At 33.6% G+C, this 27,309-nt stretch overlaps 1 protein-coding gene across 1 annotated transcript; it reads left to right on the plus strand.

The window, feature by feature from the left end:
* Positions 1–352: 352 nt before the first annotated feature.
* Positions 353–4,753, plus strand: LOC137394279 (tigger transposable element-derived protein 4-like). The gene is made up of 2 exons (XM_068080997.1): positions 353–390; positions 4,402–4,753. The coding sequence occupies exons 1-2, from the start codon at positions 353–355 to the stop codon at positions 4,751–4,753; spliced, it is 390 nt and encodes a 129-aa protein (XP_067937098.1).
* The last annotated feature ends 22,556 nt before the right edge of the window (positions 4,754–27,309 follow it).

Here is a 27,309-nt window from a genome sequence, read left to right on the forward strand (position 1 = left end):
TGCTAAAGTATCCCTCACAAAACGTTTTTGTAGGATGTCCCACACTTCTTTTGGCTTATCACAGGTAGTGATTAAGTATAGCAGATCATCGCTTACTGAGAGCACCATCAGCGGCATAGCCTGATTAGTCTTTTTCACAAAGGTTGCTTTGGCTGTTGCTTCTGTCGGTTCCTCAACAGACCCATCCACTAATTCCCATAGCTCCTTAGCTATCAGCAGGTGTCTTAGTTTAAACTTCCATCTGCTGTAATTGTTCCTTGTCAGCTTGTCCTAACTTAACTTTTCTTCACCAGTCGCCATGCTTGATGCAGTTCAGTAATAAATAGTAAAGTAGTAAATTTAATAAGCCACTATGACTGGGCCCATAACCTGTTGGAAATATCTTCTCAGGTAGATGCTGACTAACTGATTAATTTGCAATTCTACCAAAATATATATACACATTGGATGTAAAAACAATAGTTTGACAATAACAGATTAACCTGGGTTCAAGTAAGGCCAAGAAACCACATTGATGACTTGTGGCTCATGTAAACATTGTCCTCATCTATGAGTCAGTTAATGTCCATTGAGTTACTTCCTGTCCAACAAAGAATACGTTTGTTGATAACATCATTTTGTCAAATCTATCAAACAGTAATATAATATTTCAGTTTCACACTTTTTCTGTCAGTAGATCAAGCTGAATAGTGTCTGTGAGTAGGAGGCTTTCCCAATCAAGTTCTCTTTAGGATACACTGAATTTCCTTGTGCTGTCGGTAACAGCCAATCAAAGTTGCATGGGAAATCCATCATCTTGCACCATTTGATAGCAGTTTAGAGACAAGTGAACACCAATGAGCCAATCACAACAATCGAGAATGAAACAAAACTTATTGGTTCTAAATTGAAATACTTTGACTGCCAGCTTTAGTATAAATAAGCACAATTTTGCAGTAGTAAGTTTGCGGATGCGAACCGATTTAGTCAGCTTTTGAAGCAAAACAACAAAAAATTGAACTGTTCAAGTATAACTTGAAAATCAAAACGAAAGTAATCGGTCTAAAATAAGTAACAGTTTAATATAGACTACCGTGCTGAAAGTTCTGACTTTACGGTTCTGCAGTCGCTCCAGTAAATTATGCAGCAGAGCATAAAACTACCTATGGTGATGCGCACTGTTGCTAGCATAGTGTGAGAGATAGCAGGCTGTCAAGTCTAGAATTCAGCACTTCTTTCTGTTCCCTTTTTAGACAGTAAAATGAAATTAATAGAAGAGTCAAATGAGATCTTACAAAGGCCCTGGAGTTGCCCTCTGTTTCCTCATTATCTTGATTGATGAACTACTTTCTGGTAAAGCCATCAACTGCTACAAATTTGTAGTGGGTTTTACTTGCAGTGGTTAATATTCCTTGGCCAATCACAACATACCATTGAGATGTCTTTGGATGTCCTGTGATTCTACTCACACTACCTGTGATGAACATCCCATTTTGCTATCAGTGGAACCATCTGTGCTGGCTATCTCATTACTGTGCCATCTTACTGTGCAGTTTTTTGAGAAAAACCTTAGCCAATAAGGTTATACTTGCATCACCTCTTTACTGTTCTATGTAGTTTTCTTAGCGTTTAGCTAATTTAAAGTTTCATTCTTTGCAAAAAATAGTTATTAATTTGATAGGTCCTTGAGTGGAAAAGTTTAGTAGCTGAAGTTTGAATAAACAGGTATGTATGATGTAAAGTTGAGTCAATTATTTTAACTGTCAATACTTTCATATTGCACCATTTCAATGGATGTTTTGTAACACCACTCCTGCTGCCAGTGGTACACACCCCTGTGGAACATTTGTGAAACTATTAGGCTTACATTCACTGACAGTGGGTGACGCTTCAAATTTTCTGTGGTTTTATGACAAGCTGCCTTAGCCAATAAGATTGCACCCTCAGTAAAAACTGTCTATAAATAGTTTTCGCACTGGTCTATGAAGCTATCTGATAATTTCAGTAAGCCAATTAAAATGAGAGAGGAAAGGCTTCTGTTTTGTAATGACTTTTGCTTTACACAGTATTTCTTAGTATAATAGATAATAAATGAGAAAAACATGGAAAACTCATTAAAGTTGATAATAGTACAAATCAGCTGTTTATATTTTACTGTTTACAAGTTGCTATTATTATATATAGGGCAAGATTCTGACCAATCACAAGCCTTTTTCTCTTACTCTATTATTCTGAGCTAATGAAAGGGAGCAAACCTTGGGACAAAATTGGTCTAATATCTAGTTGATTAAACAGTTTTTTATATGTAATAAAATGAATCAAGTTAATAATTTCTTTATTATTTTCACTAGTTTCTATAAACCTGTGTTTGCTCAAGGCAAAGATATAATAGAGTTGCAAAATAATAAATTTTTAATTACAATCATGTTGATCCAACCAAAGGTATTTTGCTAGATTTAAACCATCTGTTTTGGAAAGCTGTCAGTTTTATATATGGCTTTGTAGCAACTTGCCCACTTTTAAAGTAAGACAATTTACTTTAAATATTATACTGGTTTTATTGACAGTGATAGCAAAACTGATGAAGTGGCTTATCTGCAAAACCAGGCACTATATTAAAAACCAAAAATCAGCTTTCTTCAACAAAACCAGAAGTGGCTTTCTTAAAAATGAACATTGACAAAACTTGAGTATACTGTATGTTATCAGAAAGTATCAGTATTTTTCTATCATTTGCAGTTGTTTTTGGTTTTTGAGGGGATTTGGCTGCCAGGATGTATCAAGATTAACATCAAAAAAACTTGATTGCAGTTAAAGCACTCAGAAGAAAAATACCTTCTGAAATGAATAATGACTTGCATTCACATTGCAGCATTATGTGTCTCTATTCTGTTGGTCTCTTTGCGAAAGTGCAAGTATAGTTGTCCTAATCAAACCTTTGCTAAAGTCTGGCTTGTTTAAACCCGATTGAAATTTGTCCATTTGAATCTTACAACATCCTGACAGTCAGATCACCTCAGACGTAAAAATGATTACAATGATAAAAGATACTGATACTTTTTGATAAAACCTACTAAAGATTTGTGCAAGTTTTTCATTAACAGTAAGAAATAAATTAGTGGTTTGATTCATTGTAACAGTTAAACATTTGTTTGTCCAGAATCAATAATGAACACATCGCTGGATGATTCTAAAAGTAGGATTGTCCAGGCAGTGCTAGTCTGAAGTAGAATTTAAGAACAAACAAAGTATTTAGGAAGCTGCACTCATTGGCTTATATTATCCTATCAATTGATGAGCTTTCCATAGCGCATAATTGATAATAGAGTCTGCATTGATCAGCTGGTCTGCACAAGCATTCAAAAGGAACTGTATTTACGAAACTGTTTCATCACAATTCTCTGCCTCCCACATTTTTCTTGGAGAATGGTTACCCCAGTAAAGCACTTATCTACTTGAAGCACACATGGAATACTCATTAACATAGTATAATAATAGAGGTTCCTGGACCAGATATTCTGTGTCAGCCAGTAGTTATGAGCTAATGTCACCCCTTTTGTACTCTGTTTACACCAAAAGTGCTGCTGCCTTCAGCTCCTACTTTATGAGAAAAACATAATTGTGTTCTAACGATGATGCTAGGTTTATTTTAAGAAAAACCAAACTACAGTGAAACATGGATAACTCGCCCTCGGATATATCAAACACATGCTTATCTCAAATGGATTTGCTTGGTCCGTTCCCACGCGATGATAAATGGCTTTATATAACTCGACCTCGGCACCGCTAACTCGTACAGTTTTTTGCCGAATTCACAAACGTGGTTTCTGTTCAATTTATTTCGAAGGAGTTTCCACTAGTCGCGGAGCTGAGACTACTCTGCTTTCTTAACGAAAGCGCTTTTTATGTGCGTATAGTGTACATATAATTTCCCCCGTACCGTATAATGGAACAGGAAAAGAAATCGTATAAAAATGATTAATAGGGTCGCTAAGACGTTCGCTTAGTTACGGCCAAGCTATAAACGTTAGAAGATGTTAGCAATAAAAATTTAATAAAGATAGACACAGCATGCAAAATACATATTGTAACAGTGATTATATGCGGATACATAAAGATAAAATATCACAAATAGGATCGTGGCTTGGCGTCCGCTACAACAGACATCCGCTTTACGATGGCATCTCGTAAGCAAAGAAAAGCGTGGAAACCTTCTGACAAACTTAAAGTACTCGAGGAATTCGAAGCAGGACAAAAACTATCAGCATTATCAAAAAGAGAAAATTTTCCAAAAAGTACAGTGTCAACATGGATTAAACAAAAAGAAAGAATAAGATCGTTACGTGACCAAAATTCATCAAGGCTAAGAGATCTTTCAACGTCGCACGATGATTTGGATGGTGTATTATTGACTTGGTTTAGACAAGTGCGTAGTGAAGGCGTACCTATCGATGGGCCAATTTTATTAGAAAAGGCTAACAAGTTTTTACAGGACTTAGGAAAGGATACTACTGTTTCTCGCGGTTGGATCGACAGGTGGAAGAAAAGGCATTTTACTGGCAGTCAGATAGTTGTTGGAGAATCAGCTGCAGTTAATGTTGGAGAAGTGGAAAAGTGGAAAAAAGAGATGCTTACTCCATTACTTCAAACGTACACTTATGATGACATATTCAATATGGATGAAACCGGGTTGTTTTACAAGCTCATGGTCGACAAAACGTTGCACTTAAAAGGGGAGAAGTGTAGTGGAGGGAAATTTCAAAAGAAAGACTGACTGTGGCACTTTGGGCTATTATGTCGGGCACCGAGAAGGAAGTTCCTATTGTAATAGGAAAGTTCAAAAATCCCCGCTGTTTTATAAATGTTACTAACCTTCCATTTCAGTATTACCACAATAAGAAAGCTTGGATGGTGAGTGACATCTTTCGAACATGGGTAAGAGATTTTGATCGCCAATTGACCAGAAAAAAACAGAAAAGTGCTTCTCATCATTGACAACTGTCCAGCACACCCAACTATGAATGGGCTTATGTCAATCAAGCTTCTACTTACACCACCCAATACCACAAGCGTGCTGCAACCTATGGACCAATGAATCATTCAAACTTTTAAATCTTACTATCGGCAGCAAGTTTTGCAATTCACTGTTGATTACCTTGACACTCATGGAAAGAAGCCAGATGCTTCTATCGATGTTTTGCAAACAATACGCTGGGTGGACAGAACATGGAGCCGTGTCACAAAAGAAACGATTGCCAACTGTCTTCACCACGGGTTTGGTCATACCAAACCTTGATCAAACAGATGCGACTTCAACTGCTGATGATAATGAAGAAGGTGACACTGTGAGAAATCTAAATCTTCTACTAAACACCATAGATTCTACATCAAATGTGACAGCAAGTAAGTAATCTTGAAATAACCAATGCTGTTACATTATTATGAACTCGACCCGATAAAGGGCTAAATTTATGACTGTCTAAGGTGCCTAACAAATGTTTTAAAAATAGTGTTATTTTAGCTTAGATTAAAGTTTGGTTTTGCAGATGAGCTTTTAATGGTTGATGCAGACATTATTGTTGCTGAGAATTTGAGTGATGCAGAGATTGTGCAGTCCGTGACATATTGTGGTACTCTCGATGAGTCTGATAGAGAGGATGAGGCTGAGATTGTTGAACCTGATCCACATACCTTGGCTGATGCAAACAACGCTTTAGATGTCCACAGACGTTTTATAGATACGAGAGAGTGCAAGGACTATAATAGCTGTTGAAAATCTATTTCTACAATAAGTCCCACTGTTGATCTTTGTCAAAAAATACCTTGTCACAGACTATACTCGATAAGTTTTTTAAATGAAACAACTGATCAGATGTAAAGCATGCTTTTTTACATTGGTCATAAATGTTTACTTATGTCCAGTTTTAAAAATTATCAGAAAGAATAGATATTTTTCTATTGGGCTGAGATTTGTTTGCAGTTTTAGGTGATGTGACTGACAAGACGTTTTAAGATTAAAATTGGCAAAATTGATCTCGAGTAAAACACTCAGAAGAAAAAATGTCTTCTGAACGTTTTAACCGCGATTAGGTCGCTCCAATTTTAATCTGAAAAAGTTCTGGCAGTCACATCACCTAAAACAACACACAAATCTCAAGTGTATAAATATATCTATACTTTCTGATAAATACTTTCTCAAAGTTTTCCTAAACATACTTTCGCCTAAATCTGGGTGTATTTATTGAGATCAAGTTTGGTCCATTTTAACCTTATAACATCCTGGCAGTCAGATCACCTCAGACATTAAAGCATTGCAAGTGATAAAAAATAATGATAAGTTGTTGATAAATTCTACAAAAATTTGTGTAAGGTTTTTGTTAACATTAGGAAATAAATTTGTGGTTTATTCATTGCTACAGTTAAAAAAATGGTTTGTTGAGAAAAGATAATGAACACATTGCTGGATGATTCTAAAAGTAGGATTTCCAAGGCGGCGCTAGAGTCTGAAATAGAATTTAAGAAAAAACAAAGTATTTAGAAAGCTGCACTGATTGGCCTATATTATCCTATCAATTGATGAGGTCTTCATTGCGCATGAATGATAAGAGAGTCTGCATTGATCAGCTGGTCTGCACAAGCATTCAAAAGGAACTGTATTTACGAAACTGTTTCATCACAACTCTCTGCCTCCCACAATTTTCTTGGAGCATGGTTACCCCAGTAAAGTACTTATCTACTTGAGACACCCATGAAATACTCATTAACATAGTATAATAATATAGGTCCCTGGACTAGATATTCTGTGTCAGCCAGTAGTTATGAGCTAATGTCACCCCTTTTGTACTCTGTTTACACTAAAAGTGCTGCTGCCCTCACTTTTTACTTTATGGGACAAACATAAATGTGTTTTTAACAGTGATGCTAGATTGACTTTAAGAAAAGCCAAACTAAATGCGTTGCTTTTACAATAACAACATTCAAATAAGATACTGTCTACATTTCAGCACAACGGCGAATATTGGAACATTTCAGAACATTAACCAGTGTAAAATGTATTACAACTGTGAACACACGTTTACTGGCAAAAGGTAAAACACCCTGAATTTAAGCAGTTTCAACCAGTGACTTTGAACTGTTAAATTTGTGAATCAAATTTTTCTTGACATCTTTTCATTAAAGTCTATATTCATGTTGGACAAAAATTACAGAAATAAAGCTATCAATCTTATTTGAGTCACAATCACCAGGTAATTTCCTCATGGATGACTTGTGAAAAGGAAGAGGACATCTGATTAGTTGACATAATCATCCACTCATCAGTATTCTTACTACATATACACTACTTACACAACCCTGCACAACTACTGGCTGATGCAAGAAACAGTTTTGCAATTTGATTGGCTAAAAAGAGAGACATAAACATAATGCAACTGTAAAGCTTTATACCACCCACAATCACATGTCACTCTGTTTGCTATTCTCAAGAAATCTACCAGGTACTTCCTTAACTCCTTCACTATGGAACCTATTACTCATTCTGACCATTAATTTATGCTGACAATTATTTGCTGATTTACAATCAGTATTTTTGCTGTAGAACCTTGAGTTTCTATCATGGAACTTTATTACAAAGTTTGTGGGATCAGCAGAAAATGCACAAAAATGAATGCATGCGAAAAACGAAAACTGTGTTTAAGAAACTTTTTATTTTTTGGAAACCGGGTTACTGCTGAATACAAATATCATTCTTTAAAAGTTTAGCAAATCACAGACACCATTATCTAATATGAAAATGTAAGTATCAAATATATCTGGTACCCAATGTTAAAAAATTTCACTAGCAGAAGTACATTTAGGTTGCTTTTAACCATGCTTCTTTTCATTTACCTTCACCGAAAAATAAAAAACATTAAAGACCACGAGATTATGTTGTAAGCTCTGAGTAAAAAGAAAGGTAACCGTTTTGATTTTTAGCCAAACAATAATTCAATATAGTAGATGTTATTATAACGTGAATTTTAGTTAACATAAACCCTTCCGTGAAGTTTTTGCTTCCTACAATGTAAAAGTCTTCAAATACCGGGAAGCGTCAAGTTGGGCGTGCTTTTAAATTTGATTTGATTTTTATTTTATCACATAAAACACGATTTTTGTAAAGCGTTATAAATATAAATTTCACTGCATTCTAGTTCATCGTTAAATGATCATTAAATGTGTCGACAATAAGGAGAATAGAATAGCCGCGCAATTTGTTCATAAATACAGAGGCAATTGATTGGTGCACGCGTTACAGCATCGGTCTACCAATCTACATGTTCAGAGTTGGAGTATGGTCAGAAGTTATTTTTTATCCGAACCTTTACCCGTATGTACAGGATTGACAACGACCAGGTAAATTCACTTTTTATAGTAAAACGATTTTGTTGTTTTGCTTTATTGTGTGTGTACGAAATATTTGTTTTTAGTTTTCCTTTGCAGAATGGATCTTTTTGTTTAGAAAAAATAAGCAAACCGTTGTAAGTGAACGTCGAAAATGTGCAGTCCCCATCAAGTTGTTGAAAAATTACCGTAATCATGGGGTATAAACCAGTGAGATTGATCATAAAAAGGAGAAAAGTTGTTGTTGCAAACCTGTAATACTGCAGTTACGGTACAGCTTTTTCCTTTTAACGGTCAAATTTTTTCACTTTTGCATGGCCAAAGGGGTGAGTTGAGAACGATCTTTGAACAGATTAGGCAATTTGCATGTATTTTACCGTTCTTATGGCGTAAATTCCTTACAATGTTAACATTTTTGGAACGAATTATTTACGGTGTAGAAGTGCCTGTTGTATACTGAATTTATGGTGGCAAAAATGTGGGTGGATTTGCAAACTCTGTGATCACTATTTTTGTATAGGTACTAAGGTGAACCATTGTAAAGATTGATATCAGTTTATGACCAGTAGAATGACAACCTGATCTTATATCCAGGTGCTGGAGTAAAGTAACGTTTTATAGAAATCAACCATGTTAGTCTTGAGATTGAGAAAAACATGACTTGTTGCAATTAATTTTACAGCTAATCATAACAATTAAGTTACCTTAAAACTCTATTTAATGTTTTAGTTTGAGCTTTATAATTTTTAAAACTATTTGATAAAGCACACATAATTATCTTTAGGAATAATAAATAAAATGATTTAAAACTACTATTAAATAATAGAGAATGGTATTTGTAAAAGTGCAATACTTATGATTTTAAAAACTGTAAAAACAGCATATTTAGGATCAATTTTGGTAATTAGGACACGAAAAAAGGACTAATGTAAGTTTTGATTTGGCTATTCTCATTTCCAATTTCTGCCATCCTAATAGTTATCAACAGATTGCATTGAGTTACAGTGACAAATTTGCAGAACAGCTTGTAGTCTTAGAACTTTGCTAAAGTCCTATTTTTTGTTCTGTTTTAGAAAGCATTCAGCACATTTACAGTTGCTAGACACAAACTGTAGTATTGTTGTAACTAAAGATCTAATAATAGAAACTTCATCAAAGATCAGACACGATACTAAGAGGCTAATGGTTTAGCCTGTATAACATCTCTTAGTTTCCATTTCCTAAAAACAAACACAAGTTTCCCAGTTTGAAGTATGACTTACGAGCAAGGTGTTTTGTGCACACATTTTGAAACGCATTCATCTGTGATGTTCTCCCATCACTTTCTGTGATTTCTCTAATCAAACAAACATGTGTTTTTAGTTCCCAAATATTGATTTTTGTATTTAGATTTTTTAATAACTATAGCTTAAAATGAAACAACTCCATGGTGTGTAGTGATTGTTAGCTGTAGAACTATAAGGTCAACAGTGTCAGCAGAACACTGCGGAATTAACCTTCCTATCCCAGCCAACTTAAAGTGGGAATACCAGAAATTCTTAGGACAGGAAGAAAGAAATGAGATTACAATAGACACTCTCCCTACAGAAGGATTGACTGAAGCATCAAACAGCAGTCGTTTCTGCCCTTTAAACTATCAGAGTGAAAATAAAGTGCCAACGTAAGTATCTTTGTCTCTCATCTTTGGAACTTAGCCTTAGATTGTTGGAATAAAAGGAACTCATGCTAGTAACATTAGATTTTGATTTTTAACACTAATTGTAATATTGTCAGTATGTACTTTTATATTATATTTTACCTATCTTCTCAATGAAATTAATTCATGAAACAAAATATTTCCAACTTATTTATATTGTTTCATGATTGTTACAGGTACTCAATAACATTTGAACCATATCTAGAGAATGGACAGATGATAGTATATGGACCTTTGGTATTCACTTATGCAGGATGTCCAGCTTTTCAGGAGGGAGATAATGGCTTCAAGTGTAGGAATGACCTTTACACAAATCCAACTGAAGGAGAATCAGACCTAGTTATTATAACTGATGGTTGTAATGAGAGCGGTACAGAATATATCCTCAAACCAGTTAGGTTCACAGTCTACAGAACTGGCAGTTGGACTTGCCACTAAACTAAATATTTTGTCACTTTATCATTCAGTCGTCCAAGTTATGAAGTTTTGATATTTAAATGTATTTATACTCTTTATACAGTGTCACTTTTAAAGTTCTAAACGTTTCCTCAACAATTTTGAGGATATATAACTTACTTCACAAACAATTACAACTGTAAAAATTATATAGAATTATTTATAAAATTAAGAATAGAACTTGAGAGAATATTATTAATTTTTGCGGTACTCCACTCTTCACCACAGGAATATTTTTTGTGTGTTTGTCCTCATCACAAATTTTCAAAAAAAGGCCAGTAATAGAGTAATTTGCTATATTTATCACATTTTTTGTATCGAGTTATTAATTTTACATTTTGGTGGCTGCTCATCAAAAATACTGTAGTAACTGTATTGCAGTAAAAAAGACAAACTGGTTAATAAATTGCAAGAGGTGTTCCTTGAAACTATCGTTAACAAAACATATACACATATACTTTGCTGAGAAATGTTAAAATAGAGTAGATATAATATAGTATTTTTCTTAAAAATTTAACCCAAGTGTTACATCAAATAATTTTTAAAATTGTAATAAGGTCAATACAAATATTAAACAATAATTTTGAGGTAATTTAAGCATTTTACTACTGCATAGTGTATACATATACTTTTACTATCGACCATGTAGAAAAAATAATACAGATTCTAGCGGCTCTTTTATAGTAACTTCCTTAGGTGAAGATAGTATATTTGATATTGGCACCTTTCCAACTCCTAGTAGTGGTAGTGTTAGCTATAATTTAAACAGCTGTTAATAGTTTGTACTGATCTAGTTTCTCAAACACTAAGTTTTCTGTCTTTACAGTTTTTTGTTTCTAAATAACATGCTTTAGCTTATTGAATTCCTATTTTATGTTGGGTAATAGAAGTAAATTATTGCTAATTGCTTTAGTGTCAGATGAAAACTTTCAGCATTTTACCTTTTTTTAGAATTCCATATTTCTCTAAACCCCATGTGAAATAGAGGCTACTTCTAATTGTCATTGTGTTGTTAAATATAAAATAGTTTCTCAGTGTTCTTCCTGTTATCTTGGATGTACTTGTTATAATTGTAAAGTCCTCTCTACCAAAGAAAAAAGTGTAAAAGTAGTTGCGACCAAAAAATATCTCTAAAATATCTAGAAATAATATGCTTGCGATGGGCACCTTTATGGACTATCACTGTAGCAATATTGTGGATAGAATTGACAAGCATAATCTAGCTTATGAATTAGCTAATGTTCTCAATTGCTAATTAGTTTTGGAGGTGGGATGTCCAGGTAAGTTTTCAGTTATGCTACAAGTGCTATGAAGCTAAATAATCTTCTACAATGTTCCTTACTCTTACAAAACTATTACTTTCTACTTCACCAGAGTCTGTGCGACTACTTTAATTATATGTGCAATCACAAAAATTTGAATCTTTACTTGCCATAATGTCATCAACTCTAGTAATTCTCTGTTTTCTAGCTTGGGATATAAATGTACAGGGGAGGGGGGAATAAATGTACAGGGGAGGGGGGGATAAATGTACTTACAAAAGCCACAATAACACTAGATAGTTTGAGCACCAGAAAGAAAAATGTTCGTTTCCACGTTGAAAACTACCAAACAAAAATTTAAAAATGCTTCGTGATTTTAGGGTAATTTTATAGAGAGATATTTGGACAACACTGTCAATACTATAAAAGTTTGACAGATCGTTGGTTGTGTTGTCAACGAATAAAATTAAGTTACATAACACAGTTGCTGATAAGTCGATGAAATGCTCCTACAGCAGTCAACCATAGACTACGCACAAATGCGGCTACAACAGTGAAAGGGTTAAATGCATTCTATCAAAGAAATTGATGGAATTCAAAATGATCAGCAGTTTTAAATCAGTCAAAAAAACCACAGATGATTTTGCTAGAGAACAGCTGGGAAACAGTCAAATAGAAACAATATGTTTTTATAATTAAGAGAATCAACTTGTTAAACATCATACATAAGTAAAATTGATGGTTCATATACTATTATCTTCCCATTCTCAAGATACAGTTATTGAGTACTCAATATATCACTTGCCACATTTCAATATATTTGAGTAGAATTTTTTATATTCATGAAGCATTTAGTTGATTAAATCTATAAATCAGCTATGAAAACTAGAATAATACAAATACTACATATTAAAATGTACACACAATTAGAAAATGACTTTTACTAGCAGGGATTTCTTTACCGTAAACATTCTATGACTGACTTTCTGAGATGAAAAGAGAAATACTTATGATGGTACCCTATCATTTTTATAACTGTCTAAATCACAGAGACAAAAAACTGCTTGATGTTTTAGACAATCCTTCTTTAGAGATGATATCTATTGCAATCTCATTTCTCTTTTTTTGTCCTAAGAATTTATTGTGTTCCCACTTTATGAGTTTTGGTAAATGAAGATATTTGCCACACTTTTCTTATGAGACTCAGGACCTTATAGTTGTACAATCAACTGGTTTAACAAAGCAACAGAATATGACACCACCTCAGGTTATATATGTTGATAGCACAATTTTGTAAAATCTATCAAAAAATGATATAATGTCTGTATTTTACTATTTTTCCATCAGTACATCAAGCTGAATAATGTCTGTGAGTAGGAGGCTTTCCCAATCTAGTTCTATTAGGTATATGCAATTTGGAGCAATTCAGCAATGGTATATGCTGAAAGTAATGGCCAATCAAAGATTGGCCATTACTCCCAGCGTGTTGTCATGGGAAATCCATCATCTTGCACAGTTTTATAGCAGTTTATACACAAGTAAACATCAATGAGCTAATCACAACAATACTGAGTATCTGTTGGGAGAGTATCTACTGTAATCTCATTTTTCTCTTCCGGTCCTAAAAATTTATCGTACTCCCACTTCATGCTGACTCGTAACTGATGGTTACCTTTACATTGTCTTGCTGAAAGTCCTGACCTTACAGTATTGCAGTGACCCAAGTAAATTATGCAGCAGGAGATAAAACCACCTATGGTGATGCACATTGTTACTGGCATTGTGTTAGAGATATCAGGCTGTCAAGTCTAGAATTCTGCGCTTCTTTCTGTTCCCTTTTAAACATTAAACTGAAATAACTAGAAGAGTCAAATGAAGTCTCCTTACAAATGCCACTGGAGTTGTCCTCCGGTGGATGGATGGATGTTCTGTAGTACCACTCATCCTGTTTCTAATACACATCTTATAGGAACATTTGTGAAACTATTACATTTACTGGCAGAGCATGAAGCTTCCATTTTTCTGTGATTTTATGAAAAGCTGCCTTAGCCAATAAGATTGCACTCTCAGTGAATGCTGGCTATAAAGTTTTTTTACATGGGTCTATGAAACTTTCTGATAGTAAGCCAATAAACATTAGAGAGGAAAGGCTTCTGTTTTGTAATAACTTTCGCTTTATGCAGTATTTCTTAGTATAATAGATAATCAACGAGAAAAACATGGAAAACTCATTAAAAGTTGTTAATAGTATATACTTATACTATAGTATATATAGTATATACTATATACTTTTTATATTTTACTGCTTACAAGTTGCTATTATCATATATACATGTAGGTCAAGATTCTGACCAATCACAAACCTTTTTCTCTTCCTCCATTATTTTAAGCTAATGAAAGGTAGCGAACTTCGACCTGAGGACGCAATGGGTTTCATATCTAGTTGATCAAATAGGGTTTTATATGTCATAAAATGAATTTAGTTAATATTTTTTCATCATTTCTATTAGTCTCTTTAAACCTGTGTTTGCTCAAGCCGAAGATATAATAGAGTTGCATATTAATCCATTTTTAATTATATTGTTGCTCCAAACTAAGATAACTTAGTAGATGCAAACCATCTATTTTGGAAAGCTTTCAGTTTCATTTATGGCTTTGTAGCAACTTGCCCACTCTTACAGTAAGACGATTTGCTTTAAATATTATACTGGTTCTTCAGCTTTTCACAAAGAAACCAGAAGTGGCTTTCTTAAAGATGAACAATCACAAAATGTTAGTATATTTTATCAGCAAGTTTCAGTATTCTCCTATCATTTGCGGTTGTCTTTGATGTTTGAGATGATCTGACTGCCATGATGTGTCAAGATTAAAATTGACAAAACATGATTGTGGTTGAAACACTCAAAAGAAAATAATGTTCTGAAATGATTACCGATTTGTGTTCAAGTTGCAGCATTACGTGTCTCTATTCTGTCAGTCTCTGCCGAAAGTCTACTAAAGTTGTCCTAAACACACCTTCCCTCAAATCTGAGTGTATTCTTTGCGATCAAGTTTTGGCCTTTTTAATCTTACAACATCCTGACAGTCAGATCACCTCAGACATAAGTAACGATTGCATTAACATCAGAACATAAATTAGTAGTTTCACTCATAGCAACATTTAAAAGTTTGTTTGTCGAGAAAAGAGAATGAACTCATTGCTGATTGAACCTAAACGTATGAATCTTCAGGCGCTATGCTGATGTAGAATTTAAGAACAAACATGGTTTTTTAGGAAGTTGCACTAATTGGCTTATATTATCCTATCAACTGATGAGCTTTCTATAGTTAATAAAAATAGCAGAGTCTGCATTGATAATGAAGTCTGCACAAGCATTCAAAAGCAACTGCATTTACCAAACTGTTTCATCACGACTTTCAGCCTCCTACAGTTTTTTTGGAATATGGTCACTAATCTAACCAGACACACATGGAATACTCATTACCAGATTATGACAATATAGGTCACTGAGCTAAATATTCTGTGTCAGCCATTAGTCATGAGCTGAAGTCACCCCTTTTGTACTCTGTTTACACCAAAAGTGCTGCTGCCCTCAGCTCTTGTACATGTACTTCGTGAGAAAAACATATAATTGTGTTCTAATGATGGTACTAGGTTTATTTTACGGAAAATGAAACTGAATGTCTTGTTCTTACCATAACAACATTTACATGAGACACCGTCCACATTTCATTTTTCCTTTCAAATGTATTACAACTGTGAACACACATTTAGTAGAAAAGGGTAAAACACCATGAACTTCGAAAATTCAATTTAAGCGGTTTCAACTGCTTTCTTTTTTTCTCAATTACTTTGCCATCTTTTTCTTTGACATCTTTCACAAGTCTATATCCAAGTTGGACAAAAATTACAGAAATAAAGCTATCAATCTTATTTGAGTCACAATCACCAGGTAATTTCCTCATGGATGACTTGTGAAAAAACGAAACAACTCATCTGATTAGTTGACTTAATCATCCATTCAGCGGTATTCTTACTACTTGTACACTACTTACACAACCCTGCACAACTACTGGCTGATGCAAGAAACAGTTTTGCAAGTTGATTGGCTAAAAAGAGAGACATAAACATTGTGCAACTGTAAAGCTTTATACCACGCACACTCACATGCAACTTTGTTTGCTAGTCTCAACAAATCTACCAGCTACTTCCTTAACTCCTTTGCTATGGGATCTTCTACTCATTCTGACGATTAATTCATGCTTTTCATTTGCTGATTTACAATAAGTATTTTTGCTGTAGAAGCTTGTGTTTTTATCATGGAACTTTAACCTGAAGTTTTTGGGATCAGCAGAAAATGCACAATAATGAATGCATTTGAAAAAGAAAACCCACTTTTAGGTTTTTTCATTTTTAGAAGACTTATTTACTGCAAAATACAAATGTCATTATTTGCAAGTTTACCAAAATGCAGTTCCTATTATCTAATATAAAAATAAAATTATCAAAAATATCTGGTGCCCAATGTTGAAATATTTCACTAGCAGAAACACATTTAGGTTGCTCTTAACCATGCTTTATTTCATCAACCTTTACTAAAAAATAAAAAACATTAGAGACCACTATATTATGCTGTGAAATCTGAGTATAAAGAAAAATAACTGGTTTGATTTTTAGGAAAAAATAACCCGATGCAGTAGACGCTCCCATAACATATCCTTCCTATAACATAACATCCAGATAACGTAAAAACTTTCTGTAAAGTTAGTGCTTTTTACAGCGTAAACAATTTTATATAACGTGAAGTGTCAGGTCGGGCAAGTTTTCAAATTTGATTTGATCGTTAGTTTACTTCGCTGCGCTTGCGAAAGAAAAAACGTCTTCTGTATAGCATTATATATAAATACCTTTTGTGTCACTCTAGTTTGCAATAGATTGTTAAATGTGTCGGTAATAAGGAGAATAGGATAGCTGCACAATTGTTAATAAATACAAAGGCAATCGATTGAGGCAGGTGTTACAGCATCGGTCTAGCAATCTAAATGTCATGAGTTAGAGTACTGTCAGAAGTTATTTTTTATCCTAACTTAACCCCTAGCTACAGGATTGACGACAACCTGGTAAATTCACTTTTAAACATTAAAAAGATTTCGTTGTTTTCTCTTATTGTAGATGAACAAAATATTTGTTATTAGTTTTACTTTGCAGAACAAACTTTGCTGTTTAAAAAAAATAAGCAAATCGTTGTAAATGAACGCCAAAAATGTGCAGTCTTCATCAACTTGTTGTAAACTTACATGGTGTATAAACCCAGTGAGATCGATCAAAAAAGGAGAAAAGTTCTCAATGCAAACCAGTGATAATGCAAGTACGGTACAGCTTTTTCCTTTTAACCATCAAGTTTTTTCCTTTTTGCATGGCCAAAAGGGCAAGTTTGGAAAGATCTTGCAATGGATTAAACAATAAACATGTATTTTATTGTTCTTATAATGTAAATTCCCTACAACATAAACGTGTCTGGAACGGATTAATTACAAAGTGGGAGCGACTACTGTATTTTAAATTTGTGGTGGCAAAAATTTGGGTGGATCAACGAACTCCGTGACCCGTGATCACTTTTTTTGTATAGGTACTAAAATGAGCCATTGTAAAGATTGATATCAGTTTATGACCAGTAGAATGACAACTTGATCTTATATTCATGTACAAGAGTAAAGCAATATTTTATAGAAATCAACTATGTTAGTCTGAAGATTGAGAAAAATAAGACTAGTCCCAATTAACATCACAGTTAATCATAACAATTAAATTATCTTAAAATTTCTATTTAATGTTTTATATTAAGCTTTATCATGTCAAGAACTTTCAAATGAAGCACTCATGATTAACTTTAAAAATAATCACTAAAATTGTGTAAAACCACTACCAAATAATTAAAAATAGTATTTTTAAAATTGCAGTAGGCCTATTATGATTTCATAAACTGTAAAAACAGCATATATAAAATAAATTTGAGTAATTAAGATACGGAAAGAAAACTATTTTAAGTTGCGGTTTGGTCATTCTCATTTCTAACTTCTGGCATCCTGATGGTTATCAACATAATGCATTGAAGTTCACTCACAAATTTGCAGAACGTTTTTAAGTTTTCAACTTTGTTAAAGTCCTGTTTTTTGTTCTATTTTTAGAATGTAATCAGCACATTTACAGCTGCTCAACATAAATTGCAGTGTTATTGTCACCAAAGATCTAATAATCAAAACTTCATCAAAGAGCAGACGCGATACTAGGAGGCTTATGGTTACGGCTGTACAACATATCTTAGTTACCTTTCCCTAAAAACAAACACAAGTTTCGCAATTTGAGTTATGACTTACGAGCAAAGAATTTTGTGAACCCATTTCGAAACGTATCCATATGTGATGCTGTCCCATTACATTATGTGATCTCTCTAAGCAAACAAACATGTGTTTTTAGTTTTTAAATATTGACCTTTGTATTTAGATTTGTTGATAACTATAGTTTGAAATGAGACAACTCCATGGTGTGTCGTGATTGGTCAATGACTACTAGCAACATTGCTAACGAAACCCGCCACACAACTTTATAACAATTAATGGCTTTACCAGAAATTAAATCATAAACCAATACAATAAGAAAACGTTAGGCAACTTCAGCAGCCTTTATAAGAAGAGCACACTGGACTCTGTAATTCAATTTAGTTTACTGTTTGTGAGGGAAAAGACACAAATTCAAAATTATATACTTGATTGTGTGATATCTTTGACAATGATAACCACAGCGAACATCACCATGGGTGGTCCTATGCTCTGCTTTTTCATTCAACTGGCTTATTGTAGAACTATAAGGTCAACAGTGTCAGCAGGACATTGTGGAATTAACCTTAGTCTCCAACCAACTTTGAGTAGCAATACCAGAAATTCCTATGACAGGAAGAGAGAAATGAGATTACAATAGATACTCTCTCTACAGATGGATTGACTGAAGCATCAAACAGCAGACGTTTCTGTCCTTTAAACTATCGGAGTGAAAATAAGTTGCCAACGTAAGTATCTTTTTCTCTCATCTCATGAACTTAATTAGCATTAGGTTGTTGGATAAAAGAAACTTATGCCAGTAAAACCAGATTCTAACTTATAACACCAACTGTAATACTGCCAGTATACAATTTTATATTATATTTCACTTATTTTGTATAATGAAATTCATTCATGAGACAAAATATTTCCAACTTATTTATATTGTTTCATGATTCTTACAGGTACTCAATAACATTTGAACCATATCTAGAGAATGGACTGATGATATTATATGGTCCTTCAGTATACACTTACGCAGGATGTCCAGCTTTTCAGGAGGGGGATAACAGCTTTAAATGTAGGAATGACCTTTACACAACTCCAACTGAAGGAGAATCAGACCTAGTTATTATAACTGATGGTTGTAATGAGAGCGGTACAGAATATATCCTCAAACCAGTTAGGTTCACAGTCTACAGAACTGGAAGTTGGACTTGCCACTAAACTAAATATTTTGTCTCTTTATTTTTCAGTCGTCCAAGTGATGAAGTCGTGATATTTAAATGTATTTATACTCTTTATACAGTGCCACTTTTAAAGTTGTAAGCATTTCCGCAACATTTTTGATGTTATATAACTTACTTCAGAAACAGTTACAGCTGTAAAATCTTCAAGTATATAGAACACTTTTTAGAAATTTAGAATCAATCTCTATGGAATACTATTTACTTTTATGGTGATGAGCTCTTCACCACAGGAATATTTCTTTTGTGTTTGTGTTCACCACCAATTTTTAATAAAAGGCCAATAATACAGTATTTTACTACATTTATCGTCACATTTTGTATTGAGTTTTTTATTTTGTAATTTTGAGGCTACTTATCAAAAATACTGTATTAACTGTCGTGCAGTGAAAAGAGACAAACTGGTGGAAAAATTGCATAAAGTGTGCCTTGCAACTATTGTTAACAAACATATATACATATATATTTTGCTAAGGAATGATGAAATCGAGTAGATATAATGTAGTAGTTTACTTAAAAACTCAACACAAGCGTTTCATCAAATGATTTTTAAAATCGTAAAAAACTCAATCAAAATACTAAATAGTTATTTTGAGGTAATTTAAACATTTTACTACTGCATACATATATACTTCTACTATCAACCATTTAGAAGAAATAACACAGATTCTAGCAGTTCTTTTATAGTGATCTCTTTATGTGTAAAGAGTATATTCGATATTGGCACCTTTCCAACTCCTAGTAGTGGTTGTGCTGGCTATAGTTTAAACACCCATTAATAGTTTGTACTGATCTAGTTTCTCAAACACTAAGTATTCTGTCCTTACAGTTTCTTGCTTCTAAATAACAGGTTTTAGCTTATTGTATTCCTATTCTATGTTGGGTGATAGAAGTAAATTATTGCCAATCCCTTTCGTGTTAAATGAAAACTTTCAGCATTTTCCACTTTTTTATAATTTTATATTTTTCCTAATCCCATGTGAAATAGAGGTTACCTCTTATTGTCATTACATTGTTAAATATAAAACAGTTTCTCAATGCTCTTCCTGTTATCTTACATGTACTTGTTATAATTGTTAAGTCCTTCCTACCAGAGAAAAACCTGCAAATGTAGTTATGACTAATCACTAAAATATATGTAAGTAATATGCCTGCGATGGGCACCCTTCTGGACTACCACTGTAGCAATATCGTGGATCAAATTGACAAGTATAAGCTAGCCTATGAATCAGCTAAAGGTCCTAATTGCTAATTAGTTTTCGAGGTGGGTGGTCCAGATGGTTGGTTAGTTATGCAGTTTAAAATATATCAGTTTTTGCTCTACAATTGTGGGCCTGCTGGCAGGTAACCATTAGGATGTCCCGTGTGATTGGTCACTGTAGGTGGCACCGCATTGTGCATGCCAATGGGATTTGGGGCATTGACTTTTTTGGGACTACCTGTGTGTGTGCGTGCATGTGCGTGTGCATGCGTGTGTGTGTGTGTAACGATCGCTTCACATATAAACAAATAATAATAAATATTTTGTTGCGTTATACTAACTGTTATTACATGTCCTTTTATTACACAGGTGCCCAAAGTAATAATAAGGTTTACATAAGAATCAAAGTGCTTTTATATGTCTGTGTGTGAGGAATCCCCTGAAGATAGAGTGTGATGTCTGTTTACCTTATTGCAAGCAGAGTCTGTACTTGTTTTAAGAGCCAGTGTTGTACAGACATTGTCTCTGTGATATTGGCTAGACATGTCTTGAGACCAGCGGTAAAGGAACCTTGATGTTAAATACAAGGCCAGTTGCAGAGAAGAACTTAAGTTTGGATGTATTCCTATTACTACTAATAGCCTGTATGATAACTTAACCTCAATCTGTAGTTTGTAGGTCAGGCAATCTACACAACTAGGTCATTGCTACTGTTTTATATGCTCCTTTGTACATGGCTTTATGTAGTCTTTATACGTGAAGGATTTTTTACCAGATTTGTACTTTTACTAACAAAACGGTAGTATTTTACACAAAGTGCTCTTATTACATTATTAAAAGACACAAAATATTAATAAGGTATGCATCAAAATCACAACACTACGTGCAGGTCCAGTTTTGGGATGTGTAAACTTGAAACTTAACAAGTTTAAAGACATATTCTATCCCGCCCTCATCACATCCAGCTGTTATTAGTACTTGATGGGAGTTCCTTAGAGGGGGATCCTCACTAAGGCAATTACTACATTAGAAGCTCTTCGACTCTGTCCTAAACGCTGGACACCCCATGTAAGTGTAGATAGAACGTCCATAGACTATATTTTCTCCAGTAGTCAGTCTTGAATGGAATGTCACTGAGTACCTAAAGAGAGAAAATGTTGGAGTTTTCTACCCTTGTTCAAAAATTGGAAATTATCTTAATGTATAGATAGCTCAGAATTATGCTGAGACACATTGTTTATGTGGTGCATGTGCGGTTGTTTACATATCTTCTTTGATCATGTGACAGACCAGCATGTTTTTATTACTACTTTTAATTATCAATAAAAGAAATCAGCTGACCAGCAAAAAGCTCTGTTCTAAAATATTTTTATTTTTGAACGATGCGTATTGAGATTAGACCAAAAGTAACATCAAATATTTTGATTGCTTTTAGTCTGGTTGCACTATAATACATGCCAAACAAGAATTTATGGCAAACTGTGAAAATAAGACTAAAAATATATAGTCACATCTTTTTTACCTTTGAGTTATAACGTGAAATCTTATTAGCAATAAAAATGAAATTTAAATAAATAGCTCTTAGTTTTATAATCATACAGAAGGAAGACAACAGCTACTCATGTTGCCACCTCATCTTTCTTCACGCCGTCTTGAGAAGGACAAAATGAAGAGTTGCTGAAAGTTGGTGTTAGGAGAGACGTACTCAAAGTTTCAACTTCCGGCTCATTTCACTCTAGCTGACCTTTGAGACTTTTATAAATCCAGTGAATGTTAGCCGGTGAGAGAAGGTTGTCAGCACATTCTTTAGAGTGTATTCGCAAAACTTTTGGCCTTGAATTGACCATTCTAAAAGAACTAATAATTAAAAAAATCAAAAGTGGCAAATATACTCCGGTTCTCATGTTAATTTAAGGCTAGCTGTTTCTTAGTAATGCTAGGTGAGTGTAGTTTTTACATGTAGTTGAGGTGGGTGTAGTTTGTACATGTAGTTGAGGTAGGTGTAGTTTGTACATGTAGTTGAGGTAGGTGTAGTTTGTACATGTAGTTGAGGTGGGTGTAGTTTGTACATGTAGCTGAGGTGGGTGTAGTTTTTACATGTAGTTGAGGTGGGTGTAGTTTGTACATGTAGCTGAGGTGGGTGTAGTTTTTACATGTAGTTGAGGTGGGTGTAGTTTTTGCACTTATATAGTGCTAAAAGCAGAAAGTTATATTTCATTGAAACATCTGCATATAATTTCAATTTGTAATTTTTGATACGTCTGCTGGGAATCCCGCAATGTACTTGTAATGTATTTTCTAGTCACTGGTTTAAAAGGAGCCTATTGGCTAGTGCCAAGGTTTTAGGAAATTATGTATGGATGTCTCTAAAAAAGCATACAGCTATGTAAATGCATTTATAGCCTGACTTCACATATACAGTTATCCTTGACATATGAGCCTAATATGTTCCGTGGTTGAGCTCGTATGTCATTTCCTCATATCTCAATTAATGTTTCCAATATAAAATAACTAAATACAAATGAATTCATACTGGCTCTCTAAAAAACACCAAAACAGGATAATAAATAGAAAATGTATCTTTAATTGCTCTAATTCACCATCTCAGCTGACAAAGTAACAAATAAATAGTTTTGTAAAGGAATTTGCCAGCTTTTTCTTAGTCATGATCTAGGAACTTGTCTAAAAAAGAGAGAATAAGCATGGTTTTCGTTTCCCTTTTATTTAGGAAAGAAAATCCATTAGTTGAGGAGCTTGTGACTACTGCACTGCTCTCTTATCGAGTCCGCTACCTTTATATACACAAGTATCTAAAACTGTTAGCGGTAAATGAAACACTGATGACTGACCTAACAGGAACCTAAATGACTTGTTGGGTATTGTTGAAAAGTATTGTAAAACAATCCTTCTTGAGCCAACTTTTGCTATGCTTTTGGATTTTCCAAAAGTAAGTGTAATATCTATACCTCAGCAGTTTGTGGTAATTTAATGTATGTCTTACCGAAAATCAAAGGACTCATTTAACAATCCAACCCACTACATTAATCATATATTTAGTAGTGACCTAATCTGAGGACATATGAGTCCAACATATTAATATCAGTGAATTCTTAACAAATATATCATGATATAAGCAAGAGTTATGTTATGCAAGTAACAATGGCAGTAACCATTCTTTGTTAATCCAGGTACAGGTATAAGATTTTATCTACTTGCAGAATCTCTATAAAGGCACAAAGTTTTAAGATCATTCGTTGAGTGGTAGATCAAAGTTTAAATTATTATAAAAATATTTACATATAAAAAGTGCCATATTTTATAATAAATAAAGTTTTTAATAAGAAAACTGTGCATAACCTATCAATACATTTACAATAGGCTTAATGAGATGCTGCTATGCCATGTTTTTAACAGCATTAGAAAAATTAAAAATTAACTTGTGAGTTGACAATAAACTACACTCACCGAGCACTACTAAGAAGCAGCTAGTCTTAAAACAGCACATTGAGCAATAGTCTTCACACACTAATTTATTATAAATCCACTTAAATATCTCTGAGATATAAGAAAAGTTGTAATTATTAGGGTGAGGAACTGTCACACGACTTATTTAAAACAGATGTTGAGTTTTCTGCATTGGGTAAACTAAGGAAAGTTTTATTATAAAATACACAATAATTAAAATTAACCATGTTATCTTTAACATGAGTGTGGAGAGTTTGCTTTAGTATACATTTATGTTAGAAATGAGTCACATTACAGTACTGCATAGCTGTAGTACTGAACGCTGACTATTTTTAAACAGTAAAGTGACTCAAAACTAAACTTCCTGAAGAATGTCATGATTTATAACTATAATAACTTATTAATTGATTTTGAATATAAAAATAAAGAGACTGTGTGGGCGTCAGACAAATTTTAGCTCACAACAGACTTACTATAAAGGTGAAGGTGACAAACTTATAGAAAACAAGGAAGCATGTCATTGACAGCTGTTACTATAATTTAATTTTGTGTTTTGTGGTATTCTCCGATTCCCATAAACATTTAGTAGTTGTTTTCCCATGCAGTCGTTAATAGTGTAAAATATATGTAAGTCACTTTGCATGGGACTAGCTAAATTAAGAATGAACTTTGGAGGAAGCAAAGCAAGGTTTTAGGAGTTCCCTTAATGAGAAGTCTCTTGATAGACTAAAAGGTAGTCGTGACATCACACTCTGTAATGAGCGCAACAATGAAGAAATGACTGTTCTAGAATATTGAGCTTGAGCTCCTTTCTGCCTCCACCAAGCTGAGTTTACAGAAGCTTCTATAAAAGTGGCTGTTTTTATTGAGACTACTAGAACTAACAGAGCTTATCGCTATTTTAAATAATTAATTTTTAGGAGACAAACTCTGAACTATCGGGCTGTTAGATCTTATTAGATTTGAGCAACAGAAACAGTCTTAGTGCATGTTGTAATAGTAAATAACTACAGCTTCAAGAGTTAGTAAAGAATATAGAAAATATTTCATGAGGTTCGATGCCTGTAAGGGTATTTGCTTATTATGATATACAATAGTGGCTTTAGTTACACAATACGGTTAGTAATACATGCACTCAGTTGGTCAAGTATACATACTGATTTATTGTTCATCTGGGCCGACCTAGCTACAAAGGTAACAGTATTTACGCTTATAACTTTCTGCTTTAAAATGAGTCAGATCAAGGCTGTGTTTTTTATACTTTGTAGCCAATGTAACAAAACCGTGGTTTAGTTAATTGTCAGTAAATACACTGTCATAATTTCAACATTGGAATAGTAAACAAGACACTCTGCAGTTTATGTTCTGTGTAGTATGTTTCATGTTAGACACTGTCTTTACTCTTAATTTAGTTGATAAGGTTCAATGCTGAGCAAAGGTCAAAGACTATTTCTAAGTTTTTTCAAAAATTTTATCCAAGAGAAGATAAAACCCTGCACAAAGCTACATGTACTTCTCCATAGCCCAAATGGCCTTTGATGTGTAGCTATTTTGAGTGCTAATTTGATTCACTTTTGAAAATAATTCGTGCAATAAAATTAAAATTCTAATGTTAAAAATTTTCTATTGATCGAACCTGTTGAACTTGAGACGTAACCGACAATTATTAAAAGAAGACTATATTTTTATCTGAACACAGCATAGTAATGTTACAAATATTACCATGTTACGAATTTTTTGATCAAAGATGAGCTTGAACAACATTTTGTTAGACTGCTTTTGATGTTTGTTGTGATCTGACTGCCAGAATGTTTGAATACTGTAATGAAAGAATTTGAATATAATTTGTAATATATTTGAATATATTTCAATATGTAATGTAATGTATTTAATATATTTCAATAATTTGAATATTTTATTGAAAGAAAAGCACATTCTAAAATGCATAAGAGCCAAATCCTCAAAATGGCCTGAAAAGCTTAAAGTGCTAAAACGCCTGTCTCTCTTGTATTGATACTGGCTATTGCATTTAATGCGCAACGTTACATGTCTCTAGTTGGGCGGTCGCTTTCTGAAGTGCAACTATAAGTGTCATCATTGCACTTTCTCTTGAATCTGAGCGATTTGACCGCTATCAAGTTTTGTCGATTCTAATCTTGAAACAAGATGACAGACAGATCACCTTCAACATGAAAAAGCAATTGCAATTGATAAAACAATAGAGACAATTTTTGATAAAAGTTACTAATATTTTTGTAAGTTTATCTTTGAAGGTACTACTGAATGCTACAATACAAAAGACGATTGACAACAGAGTTCAGTCGATACATTTAGTAGTTATTTTAGCTGGTAGTTTTCAACAAACTCATATTACTTTGTTTTCCTTCCTAACTTGCAGTTGAATAAACAGTTTTAAATATTATCTGGCTCATTTTCACTCATTTTCATGATAAAAAACAGTAACTTTTTTAACTTCATAAGAAAAATTGTAACAAATCAGGTTTGTTGTGAAGTACCAGATTTTTGGGCTTGTTTTTACAAAATAATTTGCAAGTAGAAAGTAGATTTTGCCGACATTTACAACAATTTCAACAAATATTCCGCAAGCATTTAGCAAACATTCAACAAAAAACGGTTTCTACATTAGCAATTGAAGTTGATAACTTCTGTCAGATCCAAGTGTTTATGTCATGAAACCTTCAGCAGTTCACCAACTTGTTTTATATATATGTACATTCATTTTATATCATTCATAAACTTTTTTTATTACTAAGGTAGTCAAGGGTTTCAAATAATATTTTAAAACGAATCATTCAAAATAACCAGTGTTAACATCATTATGGAATATTCATTACGGGAGAGTTGGAAAAAATGGGGGGGGAATTCCAAGCCTGCGCTGGTTCATCATATTCATATCCAAATGTGAATGTGTCTACCTTTACACTGCACCTGAACTTTAGTAGACATTTAACGATTCAAAACATGTTATTGATATCACTATACTCTAATACTGTATAGTTGTTACATTAATTTTTATAGTTTACTTTCAAACTTGCTATGCATCTAAAATGTACCACAGCCATAATACCATAATTACTGCTGCCTGTCAATAAGTCAGCATGTGAATCGATTCAATGGCCACATTTTTTGACCTGTGCTGATCTGGTTCTTTTAGGTTGTAAACCTGAAAGCTGTGATATAGTAAAAATAGCTCTCACTTAACAAAGATGCAATAAATCTTTGCAAGATTTTGCTATTACGAATACTACTCGAAGCTCATCTTATGTGGAATGGAAAGTTATGCCA

The sequence above is a fragment of the Watersipora subatra genome, chromosome 4 (assembly GCF_963576615.1).
Source record: "Watersipora subatra chromosome 4, tzWatSuba1.1, whole genome shotgun sequence".
Lineage (NCBI taxonomy): Eukaryota > Metazoa > Bryozoa > Gymnolaemata > Cheilostomatida > Watersiporidae > Watersipora > Watersipora subatra.